The sequence below is a fragment of the Puma concolor genome, chromosome A1 (assembly GCF_028749965.1).
Source record: "Puma concolor isolate L17-30 chromosome A1, mPumCon1.1.hap2, whole genome shotgun sequence".
NCBI lineage: Eukaryota > Metazoa > Chordata > Mammalia > Carnivora > Felidae > Puma > Puma concolor.
The window spans coordinates 34,260,614-34,280,434 of record NC_141667.1 but is presented as its reverse complement, the minus strand read 5'-3'; the positions used below and the strand labels follow the sequence as shown (position 1 = coordinate 34,280,434).

Sequence of the window (19,821 nt, the reverse complement as noted above, 5' to 3'; positions counted from 1 at the left end):
CCATATGTTTTCACTCTTATGTGGATCCTGAGAAACTTAACAGAAACCCATAGGGGAGGGGAAGAAAAAAAAAAAAAGAGGTTAGAGTGGGAGAGAGCCAAAGCATAAGAGATTCTTAAAAACTCAGAACAAACTGAGGGTTGATGGGGGGTGGGAGGGAGGGGAGGGTAGGTGATGGGCATTGAAGAGGGCATCTTTTGGGATGAGCACTGGGTGTTGTATGGAAACCAATTTGACAATAAATTTCGTATATTAAAAAAAAGAGTGGGATGCTTAACTGAGCCACCCAGGTGCCCCATGACGATTATTTTAGATTGCACTTCTCGCGGGTGGGAATTTAGACAACTCCAAGGACAGTCCAGCTTACGTGCAGAAGCCGAGTAAATACTATCTGAAGATATATATGCTCCTGTGCTTGTGGTTATAATACTGTTGCTTATATGTGGTATTATAGTAGTCAGGTATAGGAACTCTGTGAGGGCCCAATGAGCAGTTTTTCACTCTAAATAAAATTTCTGTTTCTGCACCAGTGATTTTGAACCAGAAAGTAAAGGCAGGTGGCTCCTTCACAGTGGCCACTTTATTATTTGTTGAGGCAGTTGCAGCTTTGTAGGGCTCAATGGAGAGAGAATGTGCCATCTTGTCTGATTATAAGCATTCCTCTAAGATTTGATTATTTTGTCTGGGAAGGGCTAACCACTTCCTGGGATGTATACTTGAACTTCTCTGCTTGGCTCATGGAAGGGAATGTTCACTTGTTCCATATAACTGTGTCATAAACTAATGTTTTGTCCAAATATAGCATTGTCTTCTCTTTTGATATTCTTGATACTATCAAAGTAAAAACTGTAATTGAGATTTAAGTATGCCTAAAATGAGAGCAAAGAAGAGAAATACAGCTTGGTAAATGGTTGCAAATTCATTTTTATTAGAGTTTTGTTTTGGCAAGAATTTCCAATTAATGAGATTTCAGAAAATTAAAATTCAGAAAATGAAAATTTTTTTTTAAATGTTTATTTATTTTTGAGACAGAGGGAGACAGAGCATGAACGGGGGAGGAGCAGAGAGAGAGAGGGAGACACAGAATCTGAAGCAGGCTCCAGGCTCTGAGCGTCAGCACAGAGCCCGACGTGGGGCTCGAACTCACGGACCGTGAGATCGTGACCTGGGCCGAAGTCGGACGCTTAACTGACTGAGCCACCCAGGAACCCCCAGAAAATGAAATTTTAGATTCAAAGAATGAAAAATACTTTTGGAACATTTATGTCTTCCATGAAACACATGAATGTATCTACTGAATTCTTGGTTTTAGACTTTTTTTTAACCACTGAAATGTTTGAAACCCGAGTTTGTTGTACTATAGGAGGAAGGTCAAATCTCTCTCTCCTTAGGTATGCTAGAAAAATGTTGGGTTCTAAAGGCAAGCAAGATAATCTCTTTTAAATTCCATCAAAATGACCTTTAATATCAGAGAGCTGCGAGGTGTCTTAATACACAGGTTTCTCTACTAGGAATGGTATATTTCTCATTTGCAAAAGACAACATGTGTATTTCTTTTCTCTTTATATTGTAAAGGTCTTGCCTTTTTCATTTTTATATTGTCAGTGTCTGAGACACAGGAAGAAGGGATGTATGTTTGCTGAATTGGGGAGTTAGAAAGTACGTGGAAGGAAGACACTCTTACTATAAGCTATCTAACAGCATTTTTTGAGGTATATGCACTAACTCTATACCTGGTCAGGGGTAGCCTGGGCTGAGCATTTTATGCTCAGTTTATGCTTTGATGCCATGCCAGGTTGTTAATCCAGGAAGAAAGCAAAGGCCAAATATACATAGTTCCCAGAGCCAAGATCAACAAATACAGAGAATTCATCTCCAGACAGAGCCAAGTTCAAACGTGTAATGGGTTGAAAAGCCAAACAGAGAGCCATGAGAGAGTGGCTAGAAAAATTTCCAAAGTCAGTGAATTGGGCAAGTACATTCTAGTTTATCATGTGGACCTATATAGTTGAAGGGAATTTCGGGTATTTAAAACTACAGAAAGCAAATGGACTATATTCACCTTCATGGATTATTTTATTGTTACAACTTTATTTAGAGAGGGCTCCAGGGGATATCGATGGTGCTCTGATACTGGGTAATTGAAGAGAGTTTACCAAAGGGACTCTCTCTAAAGGAGAGGTTAAGGTTGAGGGAAAGCGACATGAGTATTGAATTTCCCTGGAGTTAATAACAGAAGAACTGTTACCACCAGCCTTAGGTCTGAAGAATGAGGGGAAGGGGCTGCCAGGACCTGGGAGAAAGCTTTATGGAGACGGCTATCCAATGTGCTGCAGCTTGCCAGGGAGAGAGTCGGGGTAATATAAATCCCGATATCCTTCTCTTCTTACCTGGTCAGAAGCCAGAGGGCAGGGGAGCCCCCTGATTCAGTCTTGAGTCAGCCATCCTGGCACAGGGAAGGCAGGAGATCAGAGAATGGGTCTGGACAGGCATATAGAAAATATCCAGCATAAGGACTTGGTGATTTTCATTTTTATTAGAGATGAGCTAGTAAGGAGGGGGAAAGTGAAATCAAGCAATAAATTTATTCAATAAACATTCTGTGTTTATGTAGTACCTTCTGTGTGTTGCATTGGCTTTCAGGTGCTTGGGAGTACAGCAGTGAATGAGACACCAAGTTCCCTGCATTTGTGGACCTTACATGCCAATGGGGAGAGGCAGACAATAAATAGGAAACATAACAAACAAGCAAATTTTCCAGTATGTTAGAAGGTTATAGTGCTGTGGAAAAAAAAAAGAAAAAGAGCAAGAAAGGGGGACTGGGAGCGTGAAAATAGATCCGCAGTTTTCAGTATAAAATCAGGCAATCAGCAGCACCTGGGTGGTTGTGTCGGTTAAACTGATTAAATTGGTTAAATGTCATCAGACTCTTGGTTTGGGCTCCGAGTTTGAGTCCCATTTCTGGCTCCGTGTTGATAATGCAGAGGCTGCTTGGGATTCTCTCTCTCTCCCCATTTCTCTGCTCCTTCCCCGCTCACCCTCTCCCTTTTCTTTCTCTCAAAATAAATAAACATTTAAAAATTAAAAAAAAAAAAAACCAAAAAAAAAAAACCAAGGGAGGGACTCTTTGAGGTGACAGTTGACCAGAGACTTGAAGGAAGTGAGGGGGGAACCTTGTGTTACCTGGGGAGGAGTTTGTGAGTCAGGGAAAGGCCAGCACAAAGGCCTTGGGCAGTATGCCTGGGGTTTTGAGGGATAGTGAGGAGGTCAGCAGAAGAAAAGGGAGCAAGAAGGAAATGGGTGGAATGAGGTCTGAGACTAAAGGGCATCCCATCTTACGAGGCCTTGCAGGCCACTCTAGAGATCTCTGCTTTCACATAAATACATGAATGCCATCGCAGCATTTAAGACGGAGCAGTAATGTGATCTGACATACTTTGTTTTTATAGTTATGTTTTTGGCCACCATTTTGTGAGTGGATTACAGGGTGCGGGGGTAGAAGCAGGGAAGGTTGCTCCAGGATTGAGACAGCAGATGGTGCAGGTCATGGAGGAGGAAGTGGGAAATGCTTGGATTCTGGATGGGATTTGAAAGTAGAGTCAGGATTTTCCAATATAGTTGATGTGGAGTATGAAAGAGAAGTGACAGGTCATTACTTTTGTACAGAAGATCTGTTAGGATGGGTGCAGGCTGCAGGTGGAACTGAATGTAGGGGAATGGAATTATTAACCTGAAGAAGTGAAGGCCCGGTTAGGTAGTAGGGGGCAAACAGGGAGAATGCATTGTGTGTGAGTGTGGGGAAGAACTACCTTTCCAAGAGACAGGGAATCTTAGGTGATTGGCGCCCCCTAGTGCCAATCGCATTATTAGTCTTGAGGGGATCGGCTCCGTATCTCAAAAGTACACTCTTGAAAATACTTCTTTAGGCTTTAGTTTTCTTTTGAATCAAGCGAGGATAAATCACGTAACTATTCTTTTATGCTCCTGGTGCATCGGAAATGTTATCAGATTCATTACTGGAGGCTAGAACTGTAAACACGTTTAGCAAATGGTTACTTGGACTACTTTGAGGAATTCAGTGTGTCCGGGCTGCCTGGTGGAGATTAGAGGCTTGGAAATGCAACATGCTGAGAATTAGGAGTCAGCTGAGCAGGATGGGCACTTGTGAGCATGAGGAGTGGGGGGATGGGTGAGTGAAGTGGAGGTGGGAGAAAAGGAGGTTGTTAGAAGAAACGTCAGTGGTTTGTCACACAAGGAACCGTACGTACTTATCCCTGTCCTAGTCAAACAAGGGGATGTCACTAGGGATCAGTAGACTAATTTCACACCAGTCCATTCTCCCACTATGTTCCATTGCCAGAGTCAGAATTCTGGGGTGGGTCTGTATCTACACCAAGTCTGTGAGTGATTTTACTCTAATTATCCCTGGATTTGTCTCGTTTTCTCCACTTCTGTTGTTGCTACCTTAGTTCAGAACCCCGTCTTTGCTTGTTTGGATTATTTCGAGCCTTTTAACTGATCTCCCTGCCTTTTTTGTTTGTTTGTTTTTTGTTTTTTTAAATCACTGAACCCCTCTGATTGTATACCCTGTCATTTTCCACTGAAAATTATTCACAAGGTCTCCCATCTCCTTCAGGATGCAATCCTAATTCCTTGGTGTGACTCATGTGACAGGTCACAAGCTGGCCTGCCATGCACCTCTCTTGCTCACTTCCGCTTTCGATCCATACTGCGGTCGCGTTCAGCATGCAGCCGGTCACACCACTGTGCACCTTTGCAAAGCTGCCCATCTGCCTCTTTGGCTCACCACTTCCACACCTCTACTCCTCTCTCAAAGACTTTTTTCTTCAGGTCTGTTCCAGCGTCACTTTCCGTAAGCTTATTCTGACCTCTTACTCCTCTCTGTTGGGTGACCTTCAGTGTTCTCATCACACTTGATGTAGACCTCTCTTAGCATATCTCTCCCTGTATTGTAATCATAGGGTTACTTGTTTATTTCTTGATATCTTAGAGTTTCCCCTGGCCCAGGACCCACATAGCCCTGGGGTGCAGGAACAACTTGGTAAATGACTGTTGGATGAGTGAGGCATGTAGAAGACCCACGCTCCATAGGGGAGAGGCCATCGGAGCACTAAGGGGATTAGGAGGGAGAGATCATGAATGAAGTCTTCTGTTTCTGGGAGGAACTCTGGCTTTATCACGATATTCGTTCTTTAAAGTGGCTTTATTGTAGCATAATACAGAGTAACGTAGAAAAGTGCTTATATCACAGGTGTAAAGTTTGAAGAATTTTTATAGGCTGCAGACCCATGTAACCAACCCCCAGCTTCTTTAAATGGAACATGACCAGTATACCAGAAAGCCCTCCTCATGCTTCTTCTAGTCACTTTTCCTTTCCCACCACTGAACTTAACCATTATCCTACTTCTGATCTTATACATTAGTTTTGTCTGATTTTGAACTTCATATAGAAGGAATAATTCAGTAAGTACTCTTTTGTGGTTCTTTTGCTTGACATTTTGTCTATCTGTGAGAGTCATCCATTGTTGCCAGGGGTTGTAGATGATTCATTCTCCTTGCTCTGTGGCATTCCAACATGTGGCGATACCAGTTTGTCTGTTCTGCTGTTGGGTAATATTGAGGAGGCTCCAGTTTTTTGGCCATCAGGAACAGTGCTACTGTTTTTGTTGTTTGATGAACGTAAGTGTGCATTGCTGTTGGATATAGACCCAGGAGGGGAATTGCTGACATAGCATATCCCTATGTTCAACATTAATAGAAACTGCTAATAATTTTTCAAAAGCGGTTGGGGGACGCCTGAGTGGCTCAGTTGGTTAAGCACCCGACACTTGATCTCTGTTCAGGTCATGATCTCACGGTTTGTGAGGTCAAGCCCTATGTCAGGCTCTGTACTGACAGCATGGAGCCTGCTTGGGATTCTGTCTCTCCCTCTCTCTGCCCCTTCCCTGCTTGCAATATCTTTCTCTTTCTCTCTCTCAAAATAAATAAATCAACTTAAAAAAAAAAAAGTGGTTGGATCAGTTTACATTCCCCTCCTCATATGTGAGAGTTCTGGGTGTTTCACATTCTTTCCAACACTTGGTATTTCCTTTTTTTAAATTTAGCCATTCTTTCATGTTTACAGTGGTTCTCATTGTGGTTTTTACCATAGTTCTTATAAAAGTAGTTTTATAGCTTAAGTTTAAGCATTCTTCATTATCTTAGAAATGTTTATCTAGTGGTTAGAGCAGTTTTGAAACACTTGAAGAGAGGGATAACGCGACTAAAAACAGGAAAGTATTCATTCGGTTATTAATCTGTCTTGTCACATTGACTTTGCTTGAAATTCTAGGTGTATTTTGCTTTGAAAAAGAATAGACATAAATAAGAAAGGCATAAACTTAGAGACCTTCACTTAATGAAAAAGCCAATACTATACGCACCATTTCTTTTTTTTTTTTCAACGTTTATTTATTTTTGGGACAGAGAGAGACAGAGCATGAACGGGGGAGGGGCAGAGAGAGAGGGAGACACAGAATCAGAAACAGGCTCCAGGCTCTGAGCCATCAGCCCAGAGCCCCACGCGGGGCTCGAACCCACGGACCGCGAGATCGTGACCTGGCTGAAGTCGGACACTCAACTGACTGCGCCACCCAGGCGCCCCTATACGCACCATTTCTTTTTTTTTTTTTTTAATTTTTTTTTTTTTCAACATTTATTTATTTTTGGGACAGAGAGAGACAGAGCATGAACGGGGGAGGGGCAGAGAGAGAGGGAGACACAGAATCGGAAACAGGCTCCAGGCTCTGAGCCATCAGCCCAGAGCCTGACGCGGTGCTCGAACTCACGGACCGCGAGATCGTGACCTGGCTGAAGTCAGACGCTTAACCGACTGCGCCACCCAGGCGCCCCTATACGCACCATTTCTAAGAAGAAATTGTACTCCAGTGTCAGTTATAGGCTCATATGTGGTAACTAAATGTACCACTCTGGTGAGTGATGTTCGTAATAGGGTAGGCTATGCATGTGTGGGGTCAAGGGTATTTGGGAAATCTCTGTACCTTCCTCTCAGTGTAGTTATAAACCTAATACTGCGCTAAAAAAGATAAAGTCTTAAATAAAATTTAAAAGAGAATAAATTGAACTCCAACCTTAGAAATATTTTTTTTTTTTTAGTTTATGTATTTATTTTGAGAGAGAGAGAATGAGCAGGGGAGGGGCAGAGAGAGAGGGGGACAGAGGATCTGAAGCGGGGTCTGTGCTGACAGCAGAGAGCCCAATGCAGGGCTCCAACTTGCGAACTGTGAAATCATGACCTGAGCCAAAGTCAGACGCTTAAGCCACGGAACCACCCAGACACCCCTGAACTCTAACCTTAATAGAAATATTAAACCATATTATATAAAACTTACTAGATAACGGATAACAGCGTTATTCTTGCTGCCTATAATCTTTTGACTGGTTTGTGATTAATTTCCTGATTTTTTTGGTATTGCTATTAAAAATGTTTAAGTGTTTAAATCTTCTTGACCTAAATATCTGTGATATAGGGAAAATGTTCATAGTTATTTATAATTTGGGTCCAAATTTCAAGAGTATGCTGTTCTTCCTTCTTTTAAATATGAGAATGCCTTGCTCGCTTTTTAGGACAATGAATTTCTCCATTTGGAGCTAGTGCAGATCAGGAGCGTGGCGTTGCTTTGCTTTTACATCTGCCTTCAAAGTGTAAGGCAAGATCCAGTTCATCTCTGCTTGTCTTCTACCCTGGCATCACTTTGGAGCAGTGGAAAGAATGAAAGGTGCAGGGTAGACTTGTAGGATTGGTGTGGCTTTGGATACTGGCTGTGTCACCCAAGATCTTGCCAGAAATCACTTAAAGGTTTAGAGCTTTAGTTTCCTCAGCTGTAAAATAAGAAAAGAATAGCCACCTTGCAAGGTTCTTTGGGTGGTGGGGGACTGAGAGAATATGCGTGAAATGCCCGGCAGGAGGGAATCCTTTAAATTAATAACATTTCATGTTTGTGAAGTCTGGGATATTAGTGTTGTCTCTGATATTCCTTTGATTGCAAGCTGCTTGCATTTTTCTTCTAGGGTTGACAACTTTGGCTTGGGCCTTTTACTCCGATCCAAGCAGATAAAACGCATGGTGTCTTCGTATGTTGGAGAAAATGCAGAATTTGAACGACAGTACTTGAGTGGTGAATTGGAAGTAGAGCTGACACCTCAGGTAAGAAAATTTCTCTGCTTCTCTTACACAGCAGTAACTTATTTTAAAATTTACCTTTTCCCCTTTGGGAATTTTCCTTTGCAAGAGAGGTAAGGCAGAGAGGATTCAGTTTTGCCAGACCAAGGAAATTTGTTTGTAGGTCACACCTGTTGATGTCTAGACTATTATTTTCTGTTGCTGTGCATGGGAAAAAAAAAAAAAAGAGGTATTTCTAGTAAAAATCTCTAGGCTCCAGGATAAATTTTTAAGTTCAGCACTATGATATACATTGTGCTGGAAGCCTGCAGTAGGACTTGCTGAGATGCTGGGGCATTGTCCTGAGAGTCCGTTCCTGTGAATCATAGAATTAGAAATCTGTGAGGAATATGTTCTTGCTGAGACATCAGGAAAGTGGAGCCCATGGAGGGTAGAACTGGGTATGTCCCAGAATAAGTTCTGGAATCAGGGCCCGGGTCTCCAGGGAATTGATGTCAATTACCAAACAAGCCAGTTACTGCAGTTAATCTAGCAAGTCTCCACTCACTTCTTACACTACATCTTAACTGCTTGAAGAGTTTGTCATAGAGGAAACTTTTTGAAGTCATTTGGGTAAAACAGGGCTCTACAGGTTACATATGCATTTGTCATCTTTTTTTTTTTTAAGTTTATTTATTTATTTTGAGAGACAAAGGGTGGGTCGGGGAGGGGCAGATAGAGGGAGAGAGAGAGAATCCCAAGCAGGCTCTGCAGCATCAGCACAGAGCTCAATGTGGGGCTCAAACCCACAAACCTCAAGATCATGACCTGAGCCAAAGTTGGACACGTAACCGACTGAGCCACCCAGGTGCCCCTAGGCACTTGTCTTCTAATTTGACATCATCTGCCTTCATCTCTGAAATTGAACCCACCACTCTGCTTTATTTTTGTCAACAGAATCATTATTACCGCTAACTTCACTACATTGGTAATGATGTGATCTAGCAGAATTAAAAAAATCAATAATTAACTCTCAGTATATGCTTGTCTAGAGACAGCAATGCAGGGGAGAACCGTCTTGTACCTGAGGCTATACAACATTACGCGGGTCACGCTCTGTCACTCTGCAGTGTTGTTGGGAGCGGTGTTTGTCACAGCCTCCCACTGTGCCTGGCATTTATCTGGTTTTCCTTTAAATTTTTTTTTTTTCAACGTTTTTATTTATTTTTGGGACAGAGAGAGACAGAGCATGAACGGGGGAGGGGCAGAGAGAGAGGGAGACACAGAATCGGAAACAGGCTCCAGGCTCCGAGCCATCAGCCCAGCGCCTGACGCGGGGCTCGAACTCACGGACCGCGAGATCGTGACCTGGCTGAAGTCGGACGCTTAACCGACTGCGCCACCCAGGCGCCCCTATCTGGTTTTCCTTTAAAATGAAAATAACAAAAGGTATCCTGTCTTAGTCTGCTTGCACTGCTGTAACAAACTAGGTGGCTCATGCAAGAGAAAGTGATTTCTCATTGTTCTGGCAGGTAGGAAGTACAAGATCAAGGTACAGGCTGATGTGATTCTTGGTAGAGGGGAGGAGGGCGGGGAGAGACAGAGGACGCACACTTGCAAATGAGGACTCTGGGCTCTCTTATTATAAAGACACTAATACTATTGGATCAGGGCCCTATCCTTATGACTTCCTTTAACCTTAATGACTTCCATAAAGGCCGTGTCTCCAGATACAGTCACATGGGGGTTAGGGCTTCAACATACGCATTTGCGGGGGACACAATTCAGTCGATAGCATATACTTTTCCTCTTCACGTTGTAGGTTGAGATCCCTTTTCCTCTGGGTTGTGGAGCCCTTGAAAATAATTTCAATTACTTCTTTTATCTTTTGCATTACCCCTTATTTTGTCAGAGGGCATGTACATGGGTGTTCCTTAGTATTTCTTTTATATTCTTTAAGCTGAAAGAGGTCGGTGTCTCTCTGCCCACTTTGTGCCAGGTACACAGACATCGGCTCTGGCACCTTGTTTTGCAGCCTGTGAGCCAGAGAAGCGTTGATAAAGTGGTAGGGGTGAGGACTCCCTTCGGGGTTTGGATGCAGGGGGCTGGTGGTACCTGCAGAGAGCCTGTATGTAGAAATTGTCCACTTTTAGGCTTTTGCCCAGATGGACAGAGAGAAGGAATAAAGGTATTCAAGAAGGGTGGACATAAAAAATACTTTATGGTAGGGGCTGTTATTATGGTTGTTTTGATGGTTTAATTTTGTGAATGTTATTAACTTAAAACAAAATGGAGTTACCTCTGTCCATTAAATGGAATGGAGAAACAGTTATCTGGAAGATTTTCAGTTGTGCCTCAAATCCTACCTTCCCCAGATTATCCCACCTACTTCAATGACTCAATGTCTGAAGTCCCAACTTTTAGTGCCTGCTTTGAGTTTAGTATTTGAAGGCCCCAGCTAAAGTAGAAATTGTTTTCACAGATAAAGTAGAAATTTGTTTTCCATATTAACATATTGTCATTAATACCTAAATCAATTCTTACTACTGAATGGCCAGTCAGTTATCTAGCATGAATATGATGTAGCTAGACCATAACAATAGGTTTCAGTGTTAGGGAGGGTATCAGGAAATATTCAGGGCCAGAGTTGTTCCCCTGTGGGGAAAATTGGGTGGAAAAGTAGTTGGGGGAAGGAGGGAGCTAGGGAAATCAGGTTTAAATCTCTGGTACCTAGGAATGTGATAAAGATGATCAAAAGAGGGTACAAGAAACTTTGCATACAGCTGTTTCTACTCGGAGGTAGAATTTAAAGTACTCTTAGCTTTTAAAAACCAAATTACTAGGGCATGTGGGTGGCTCAGTCAGTTAAGTGTCCGACTTGGGCTCAGGTCATGATCTCCTAGTTCGTGATTTCGAGCCCCACATTGGTCTCTGTGTTGTCAGCACAGAACTCATTTCAGATCTTCCGTTTTCCTCTCTCTCTGCCCCTCCCCTGCTTGCTGTCTCCCTCTCTCTCTCAAAAATAAATAAACAAACAAACAAACAGAAAAACCAACAAATTACCTATATGTTGTATAATCTTTGCTTAACTTCGGATTTTTTCTTCATTAGATAATGTGTTAGATGAAATGCTTATAAGAATGTTTTGGAATAAAACAAAGTGAACATATTATTATATAATAATGGCATTGTTATCAATGATAAGATTCAGGCTATACCTACATATGGCACACAGTAAAACACAACATTTAAATACATGTTTTTCAATAAATATAAATTATATACTTCAGGCTTAAAAATTGATTTTACAGATAGACTGATGTAGATTATGATGTCAGGAGAGCAGTGGGCGCCAGAAAGCTGAGATCCTGATTATACAAACAAGCAGTTACATTTGAATGTGGGTTAAGAATTGAGAGATTGTTGGGGCACCTGGGTGGCTCAGTCGGTTGAGTGTCCGACTTGGGCTCAGGTCATGATCTCGCCATCCATGAGTTCAAGCCCCGCGTCAGGCTTTGTGCTGACAGCTCAGAGCCTGGAGCCTGCTGCAGATTTTGTCTCCCTCTCTCTCTGCCCCTCCCCCACTCACGCTGTCTCTCACAAATGAATAAATGTTAAAAAAAAAAAAGAATTGAGAGATTGTTGTCTAGAGGTGCAGTACTTGTTTTAAATTAATGTAGCATACAGTGTTTGTGAAATACAGCAACATACAGTGCTCGGTCCGATTTAGAATGATAAACTTCTAGAGAGAGGAACCATGTCTGTACGTGTTTCTGTATCCACGTACAGAAGCGTGCTTAATGAACTTCTTATGGTGTGCCGATTGCTCACTCGTAGGGCACGCTTGCGGAGCGGATTCGTGCAGGTGGGGCTGGCGTTCCTGCATTTTACACCAGCACCGGGTACGGGACCCTGGTGCAACAAGGAGGGTCACCGATCAGATACAACAAGGATGGCAGCATTGCCATTGCCAGTAAGCCAAGAGAGGTAAGAAGGACTGGTCCAGGCAGCGCTGGGACTCCCTTTCAGTGTAGGGTTCCAACTGGACTTAGTGGGTAGATAAGGATTGAATCACTTAGGTGTGAGAAGACACTGCCCTTCATCTATGTGAATAGCTAGGTAACATTTCTAGCTAAAACTGAGCATCCTCTAGTAATTAAAATCACATAGAGAAACTCGAATAAATAAATGAGAAGAAAAGAAACTGTAATCTATATAAGATGTGTGAGCCAAGACTAGTTTTCTGATAAGTTTTAACAAATTGTAAGAGCATTTATAACTTCTGACTATGCGTATGTGGAAGATAGAGTAGATGTGTGATATATATCATAGCAAACTCTTCATGCTCAAGCCCCTACTGAATGTGGATGAAGGAATTAAAAAAAAAAAAAAAGACATCGTATGTTTGCATGCAATATTGAAAAGTAGGGGGCAGTTGTAATTACATAATAGAACATTTATACCGTCTCCTTTATCCTTCATTTTGTATAGTGGACATACGGAGCTGATGGAGTACTTCAGTTATATTTACAGTGCTGGGTAGGATGGAGTACGCTAGGTAGCTTCACTCACATACTAGAAAAGAATGGAACTCTAGATATAGAAATTTGAGATACTTAGATTTGAGCCAGTTTTAAAAATTACACAGGCCGGTATTCCATTACTGTATTTTCAGTACCTCTTGCTTCTCTCTGGCCACATGGCTCAAGAGCAGTAACACAGGTTTGCAGAAATGCTCAGCTTAGCTCTAAGGAAGTGACAACTTGGTAAATCAAGGGACCTCTTATCACTTACGGCGATTTTTATAAGCTTTTTTTTTTTTTTTTTTTGCTTATAGGGATGTTAGCTCTGCACCTCCATATTTTGAGAGAAGATAAAAGGTCATTGAACATGCCCCTTGCTGTTCACTGTTTGTCTCTAGCAGTGTCCTCCATCTGGAGCTTTGCCTTTCTGCTTAGAATGACCTATATTGACTCAAAGTTTTGATTAACATTTTTTTTTTTTTATATTCTATCTTGCTCCTTTACTACCTAATTAGGTTTAAAAAGTTTTTGACAAAGTAAGACAGGAGTCTAATTATTAAAATGGATCTTAGTGATGTAGATAACGATGCTCAGAAAAATTGGGTTAATACTTTGAGAGTTTGCTAGAAGTTACAGCATTAACTCGCCTTGGGAGAACCTAGGATAGACTAGAGTCTGTCCTGAATGCCTGGGTTCATTGTTGCCTGGAGTCAGGTGCACAAACCTAATAGTTTTGTACTTTTGTCTCAATTACCTAGGAATGTGACAAATAATTTCTTGAAATGATTCTTGTTAGCTCTTTACTTCCCCTACTTGTGGTAGAAAGAGGAGGTGAGTAAATGCCTTAATTCAGTGACATTTATTAAGGTCCTACTCTTTGCCAGGCATTAGCCTAAGTATGGTAGAAAAGGCGATGATCTAGACCCAGGCCCCCTCTAGTGGAAGAACTGACAAGGAATGAATTAACAAACACGTAATGTCAGTGATGAAAGTGCTGTGAAGAAAAATCCCGTAGTGTAAGGGCAGAGAGAATGGTCAGTGGCCAGGGAGGTTGTGTTCCAGATTGGGTCCAGGGAAACTTCTCTGAGGAAGTGACAGTTGGTAGATACAGAAATAAAACGAGAATGAGTCGGGCAAGGATTATAGGGTTGTGCTGTGGTTAGAAGGAGGAGAGAAGACAAGGTCCTGCGGCAGGATAGCCCAGTTTGTGGAACAGCAGGACAGTGAGACCGGAACAGCATAAATGAGGCAGAGAGTGGTAGGATGGGAGGCTGAAACGAGGCTGCAGCCAGATAGTGAGTTTGGGTTTTACTGAGTGCAATGAGAGGTTCCGAAGTGGGAGAGTAATGTAGTCCAAGTTCCATTTTGGAAGCATCACTGTGGCTGCTGGGTAGTTTTCTGGTAGGGGTACAAGAGCAGAAGCAGTGAGAGAGCTTAAGAGACTGTTGTATCCATCCAGGTGGGAGTGGAAGTTGTTTAGACTGAGGTGAAATGGTGGAAGTTGTGGGGAAGGGGTTGGAATCTAGACATACGTTGATGGCAGAGCTAGTAGGATTTACCAATGGATTGGTTGTGGGCTATGAGGAAAGACAAGAACTAAGCCTGCTGCTTTTTGAGATGGGTGAAGTACGGGGGTGATCAAAGAGCCCTGTCTGGGACTGGGTGCGTTTGACATGTCCTTTAGGCTCCAGCAGAAGCTGCTCGGTAGTCTCTAGCTTGGGGAGGGTTTAGAGCTGGGATAGGGGATTGGAGCCATCAGCGTGTAGTAGTTAAATCTGTGGAACTGGATGAGTGTCTAGGGCTGGAGTGCAGGTAGAGAAAACCTCTTTTGCATTTGAAGGGTGGGAAGAGTGAAAAGAGAAGCAAAGAAGGGGAAAGTATCTAGTCTGTGAAGAGAAAATCAAGGGGAGTGTGGCAACTTGAAATACAAGGGAGATCTTACAAAGTGGGGAGTGATCAGCACTGTCCCATTGAGAAGAGGTGGCGTAACAGGAGGGGGCATTGAGCCCTGGGGACCTTAAAGAATGATTTTTCTAGGGGTGCCTGGCTGACTTAGTCAGAAGAGCATGTGACTCTTGATCTCGGAGTCATGAGTTCCTACATCAGGTGTAAAGATTACTTAAATAAACAAACAAACTTGAAAAGAAAAAAAAAGATTTTTCTGGAAGGGAGGATTTTTCTGGAATGATAGAAATTTGATCAGAGTGGATTTGAGAAAGGGCTGAAAAAAGAGGAAGTGGCGACCGGGCACACAGAACTCTTTCAAGTGAGAGTAATAGTGTGGCAAAACCAATCCCTTCCCTGTTTTAAAATTTTAGAATGTCAGCACTCAGTAACTGCTGGTTTGTAGACCCATCAGGAAATTGTATAATTCGAATAGGGGAAAAAAAGTCGTTTTTTTCACATTGCCCTGGGTTAGCATATATTTAGATCTGTATGTAGGTTTCCAGATCTGTATGCAACATACTCTCATCTATTATCATTAGTGTTTACAGTAATGACTTTGAAATACACAAGGCTCTTGAAAAAGCTGTATGTTGATGTGCAGTTTATAAATAGCTTTTGTATGATTTATCTAAGTTTCATATTAATAAGATCCTCCATCAGTGATCCCCTAAATTCATTAATATTTTCTAGCAGAAAGTGGGATAAAGCCTCTAAAGAAGCTGTTGATTAAGAAGGGATTTCTGCTTTAAACCATAAAGAAAAGTATACAGAACTTTCTCCTGAAGTTTTCTGTGATATGCATGCAGTTTGTCCACTAGAGGGCGTAGTATGAGCGAGAATGGAGCTCTGCCTTCCTATGGCTCCAATCCCGTGTAGGATGGGGCACAGCATTGACGTTGTTTCTTCTTTTCTTTGTTTCAATTCCCAGAGCTAAACACCCAAGAAGAAAAAAGAAACAAAATGCCATGGCATAGTTTTACTTTATGCTGCTTCTTCCCGCTCCCCTTTCCATGTGTAGTAGAATTAAAAGGCAATACAATACAGAAGTCAATAGCATTCCATTAAATAGTAACGATAGAAAAGGAGGTGTAATAGAATAACATAGAACTTTCCTAGTAGCATAAAAACACCATGAAGTACCTATGAATAAACCTAAAAAACGTATACAAAGTTTTTTTGGGGGAAGAATTATCAAGCAATTCAAACAAGTAAAAGGAGATTTCAAAAAATATAGGCGTGTATTTAACTCACGGGTGGAAAGATGTGGCACGTCAGTTCTCCAATGTCATCTACAGGTTCTAGGAATTCCAATTAATATCTCAACAGATGGTTATAGATTAATTAGAGATGAATGGATTTTTATAACTATTTTATGTACAAAATACATTGACGATTTTATGAGGCTTATATAGTTTTTTTTCCTGGGGTGGAGGAAATGTTCAATGTATATAACTTATGCACATAAATAATGAGTGCTAACACAGTCTGTGCCTTTGGCATATAGAACTTGCAGTTCCTCCAGTTTACTAAGCTCTCTCTTGCTGCTGAGTCTCTGCACATGCTGTTCCCAGTTCCCTTTCCACCACTTTGATCAAATCCTAATTGCCTACCACTCCTCACCCTTGAGTCCTCAGTTCAGATTGTCCTCCCTCTGAGAAACCTTCCCTGACTAGGCTCGTATCCTTATTATCTGCTTCTATCAGAGCACATACCACAGCCAAACAAGACTTCTGCAAATACCTGACAGTGCCCTCTTTGTCTCCTGCAGGTGAGGGAGTTTAATGGCCAGCATTTTATTTTGGAGGAAGCAATTACGGGAGATTTTGCTTTGGTGAAAGCCTGGAAGGCAGACCAAGCAGGAAATGTGATTTTCAGGTAGTATCATGGTTTTATGCAAAGCAATGCAATTAATGCAAAGTTGCATTTCAGCAACTTTACATTTCCTGAATTATGTTTACAAAATAGATATCTTGGTGTGTTTGGTGTTTAAAAATTCATTTAAAAAGTGGCTTACAATCAAACCAACCCACAGGTCAGAGTGTGTGTGTGTGTGTGTGTGTGTGTGTGTGTGTGTGTGTGTGTGTGTGTGTATATATACACACTGATGTATGTGTGTGTGCAAGGCAACTGCTTTTGCTGAGATGTGGTGTGCTTCTGGGAATCTGTTCTGATTGGCTGGTGCCCACATTGAATGGCATTTGAATCTATATACCCTTGTATATAGTTACATACAAACGATTTTTCCATGTGTGTTTTAGTTGCCAGGAAAGGTACAGTGTTGAGACATGCTTAGCAAATGTGACAAAAACACACAATTGTATTTAATTTTGATATTGTTATTGATATGCATTGTCTTAAACAGCCTATGTGATTTTGATATTCTGGAAAGATACTGCTCCTAACCATTTAGATCAGTTCTTTTCCAGTCCTGTTGGTGTCTACTAGGAAATACGTATGTAGGTTCTAATGAAAAGTTGATTAATCTTGATAATCCTGAACTTTCATTCTTGTTATCTGGATAGCCACAGATATTAAGCCACAGGCTTAATAGATTTCAAGATCTTTTGATTACCCTAAGCATACTAAATACTAAGTATTTAGTATCTTGGATTTATACATTATATGGTTGTATTTTGAAAATTGTACCACTTTTGAATATACATAAGCAAATTTTCCAAGATGTGTGGTCTTGAAGACTTCACTTGTTAGGTTACAGAAATAGTTTCTTTTTTATAATATGGTCATTTACTGTTTTAGCGGTTTTTTATCTTTACCAAATGCAACACTGGTGTGATCACAATTAAATTCTCAGTGACCACTCTCATGTCATTTTTGTTGATTTTTGAAGACCTTATATGATATTAATACTATATTTGATTTTTTTATAACTTGTTTTATTTTTTATTTTTTAAAATTTACATCCAAATTAGCGTATAGTGCAACAATGACTTCAGGAGTAGATTCCTTAGTGCCCCTTATTCATTTAGCCCATCCCCCCCCACCCCTCCAGTAATGCTGTTTGTTCTCCATATTTATGAGTCTCTTATGTTTTGTCCCCCTCCCTGTTTTTATATTATTTTTGTTTCCCTTCCCTTTATGTTCATCTGTTTTGTTTCTTAAAGTCCTCATATGAGTGAAGTCATATGACATTTGTCTTTCTCTGACTAATTTCTCTTAGCATCATACCCTCCAGTTCCATCCACATAATTGCAAATGGCAAGATTTCATTCTTTTTGATTGTCGAGTAATACTCCATTGTATATATATACCACATCTTCTTTATCCATTCATCCATCTATGGACATTTGGGCTTTTTCCATACTTTGGCTATTGTGGATAGTGCTGCTATAAATATGGGGATGCATGTGTCCCTTCAAAACAGCATACCTGTGTACTGTGCATAAATGCCTAGTAGTGCAATTGCTGGGTTGTAGGGTAGTTCTATTTTTAGTTTTTTGAGGAACTTCCATACTGTTTTCCAGAGTAGCTGCACCAGCTTGTATTCCCATATATTTGATTTCTTGAATTCAACCAGTTAATTTTGGAAGTTACACATTTTGCATCCTATCTTATTTGACACCTTGGTAAAATGTTTGCAAAGTTTAGTTGCTTTTTTAAAAAGATTAATGAAATTGGGGCATCTAGGGGGCTCAGTCGGTTAAGTATCCGACTCTTGATTTCGCCTCAGGTCATGATCTCAGAGTTTGTGAGTTCTGGCCCCATGCGCTGTCAGTGCAGAGCCTAGTTGGGATTCTCCCTCTCTCACCCCCTCTCTCTTGTGCTTTCTCTCTCTCTTTCTCTCAAAACAAATAAACTTTAAAAAAATTAAAGACTATATTAATGAAATTGTATAGAAGCAAATGGAAATGAATGATTTAAAATATTTCCATGCGTTTGTCCTGTGATTCACTGCCTGGCTCTACTATCTTAAAGACTGCACAAGGGCTGTTCTGAGCATTTATTTATGCCTGTGGCTCTTGAGATTTGATATGACATGAGACCGCCTATCAGTAATAGTCAAGTGACTTAGATTCTTAGGATACTGGCTTCCAGGATGACCCTCTTGTTTAGTGGGACAACTGGTAAGAGGTCTGTCTAGGCCATTGGTAGAACAGCCCTGCATGCCTTTGCCTCTGACCACACTGCTCTTGGAGCTTTCAGTGCTGTTTGGATGTCTAGTGGAATCCAACACAGCAACTTGTGGAAGTACCCAAGGACCTCTCTCTCTGGGACATGCCTGAGTTTATATTTATCCTTGAATCCCAGTGAGATAAACATTGGTGGCCTAAAAGAGCTAGTAAAAGAGAGCTGTAACTCATTTCCCTTTATGAAATGAGTTTTTCTACCAACTTACCTTCTCAGAAACAAAAAATACATTAAATTTTTTATGGATAGTGGTGGTGCATTAAGTTAAGAACTTGGGAATGCAAAACCGTCAGCAAAATTGGCACTTTCTTGAAGTTTTTACACCTCAGGGTCTGATGTGGGTGTTGTACCTCAAAAATTTCATTAGAAATTGGTTCCCCGGAATGATCTTTATAGATGATTCACACATTACCAGTGAATGTTTCATTTAAATTCAGCAGTAAGTTTCTCTTTAATAGAGAATATAATTACTATACCTTCTCATATAAAGCACTTGCTACTTTTCTTAATATTTTAACAAGACCAAGTTTAGTGGAATCCATAACTATAGAAACAAAGTGGCATCTCAGTTAAAAGATTCAGGCAAATAGTTTGAAATAGAGTAGATTTATTAATATCTATTTTATCTTTCTGTGTATAATCATATGTTGAACATGAAAAATAGTACCTCTTCTCCTCAACTCCATAAAAGCTATGTAACTGAATGAAGTGGCCATTAAATTGTTTTTATTTATAAAATAGTTTTAATACTTATGGAAAATCTGATACATTCTTTTAAAAAAATTCACAGAGTTTTAGTTTATAGAAATTATTTTAACTTATAATGAAAGCTGAGAGAGGCTCTTCTTATTTTTGGTCTTCTTTCCCCACTTTCCCCCACTCCTAATATAGGAAAAGTGCAAGGAATTTCAACTTGCCGATGTGCAAAGCGGCAGAAACCACAGTGGTGGAGGTAAGAGAAGAGGTGTTTTCTGCTTTCCAGAGGTTACTTTTTAAACTTGATGTTATGTATTAGCTCAGAAA

The 19,821-nt window shown here is 40.9% G+C and overlaps 1 protein-coding gene across 2 annotated transcripts in view; it reads left to right on the top strand.

Annotated features, from left to right (window-relative positions):
• Positions 1 to 19,821, top strand: part of OXCT1 (3-oxoacid CoA-transferase 1) — a 137,680-nt gene that overhangs the window by 12,795 nt on the left and 105,064 nt on the right. For both annotated transcript variants that reach the window (XM_025924102.2, XM_086677968.1), the window contains exons 4-7: positions 8,092 to 8,227; positions 12,020 to 12,169; positions 16,421 to 16,527; positions 19,690 to 19,750. In XM_025924102.2, the coding sequence (XP_025779887.1) occupies positions 8,092 to 8,227; positions 12,020 to 12,169; positions 16,421 to 16,527; positions 19,690 to 19,750 (454 nt within the window). The remainder of the gene's footprint in view (positions 1 to 8,091; positions 8,228 to 12,019; positions 12,170 to 16,420; positions 16,528 to 19,689; positions 19,751 to 19,821) is intronic.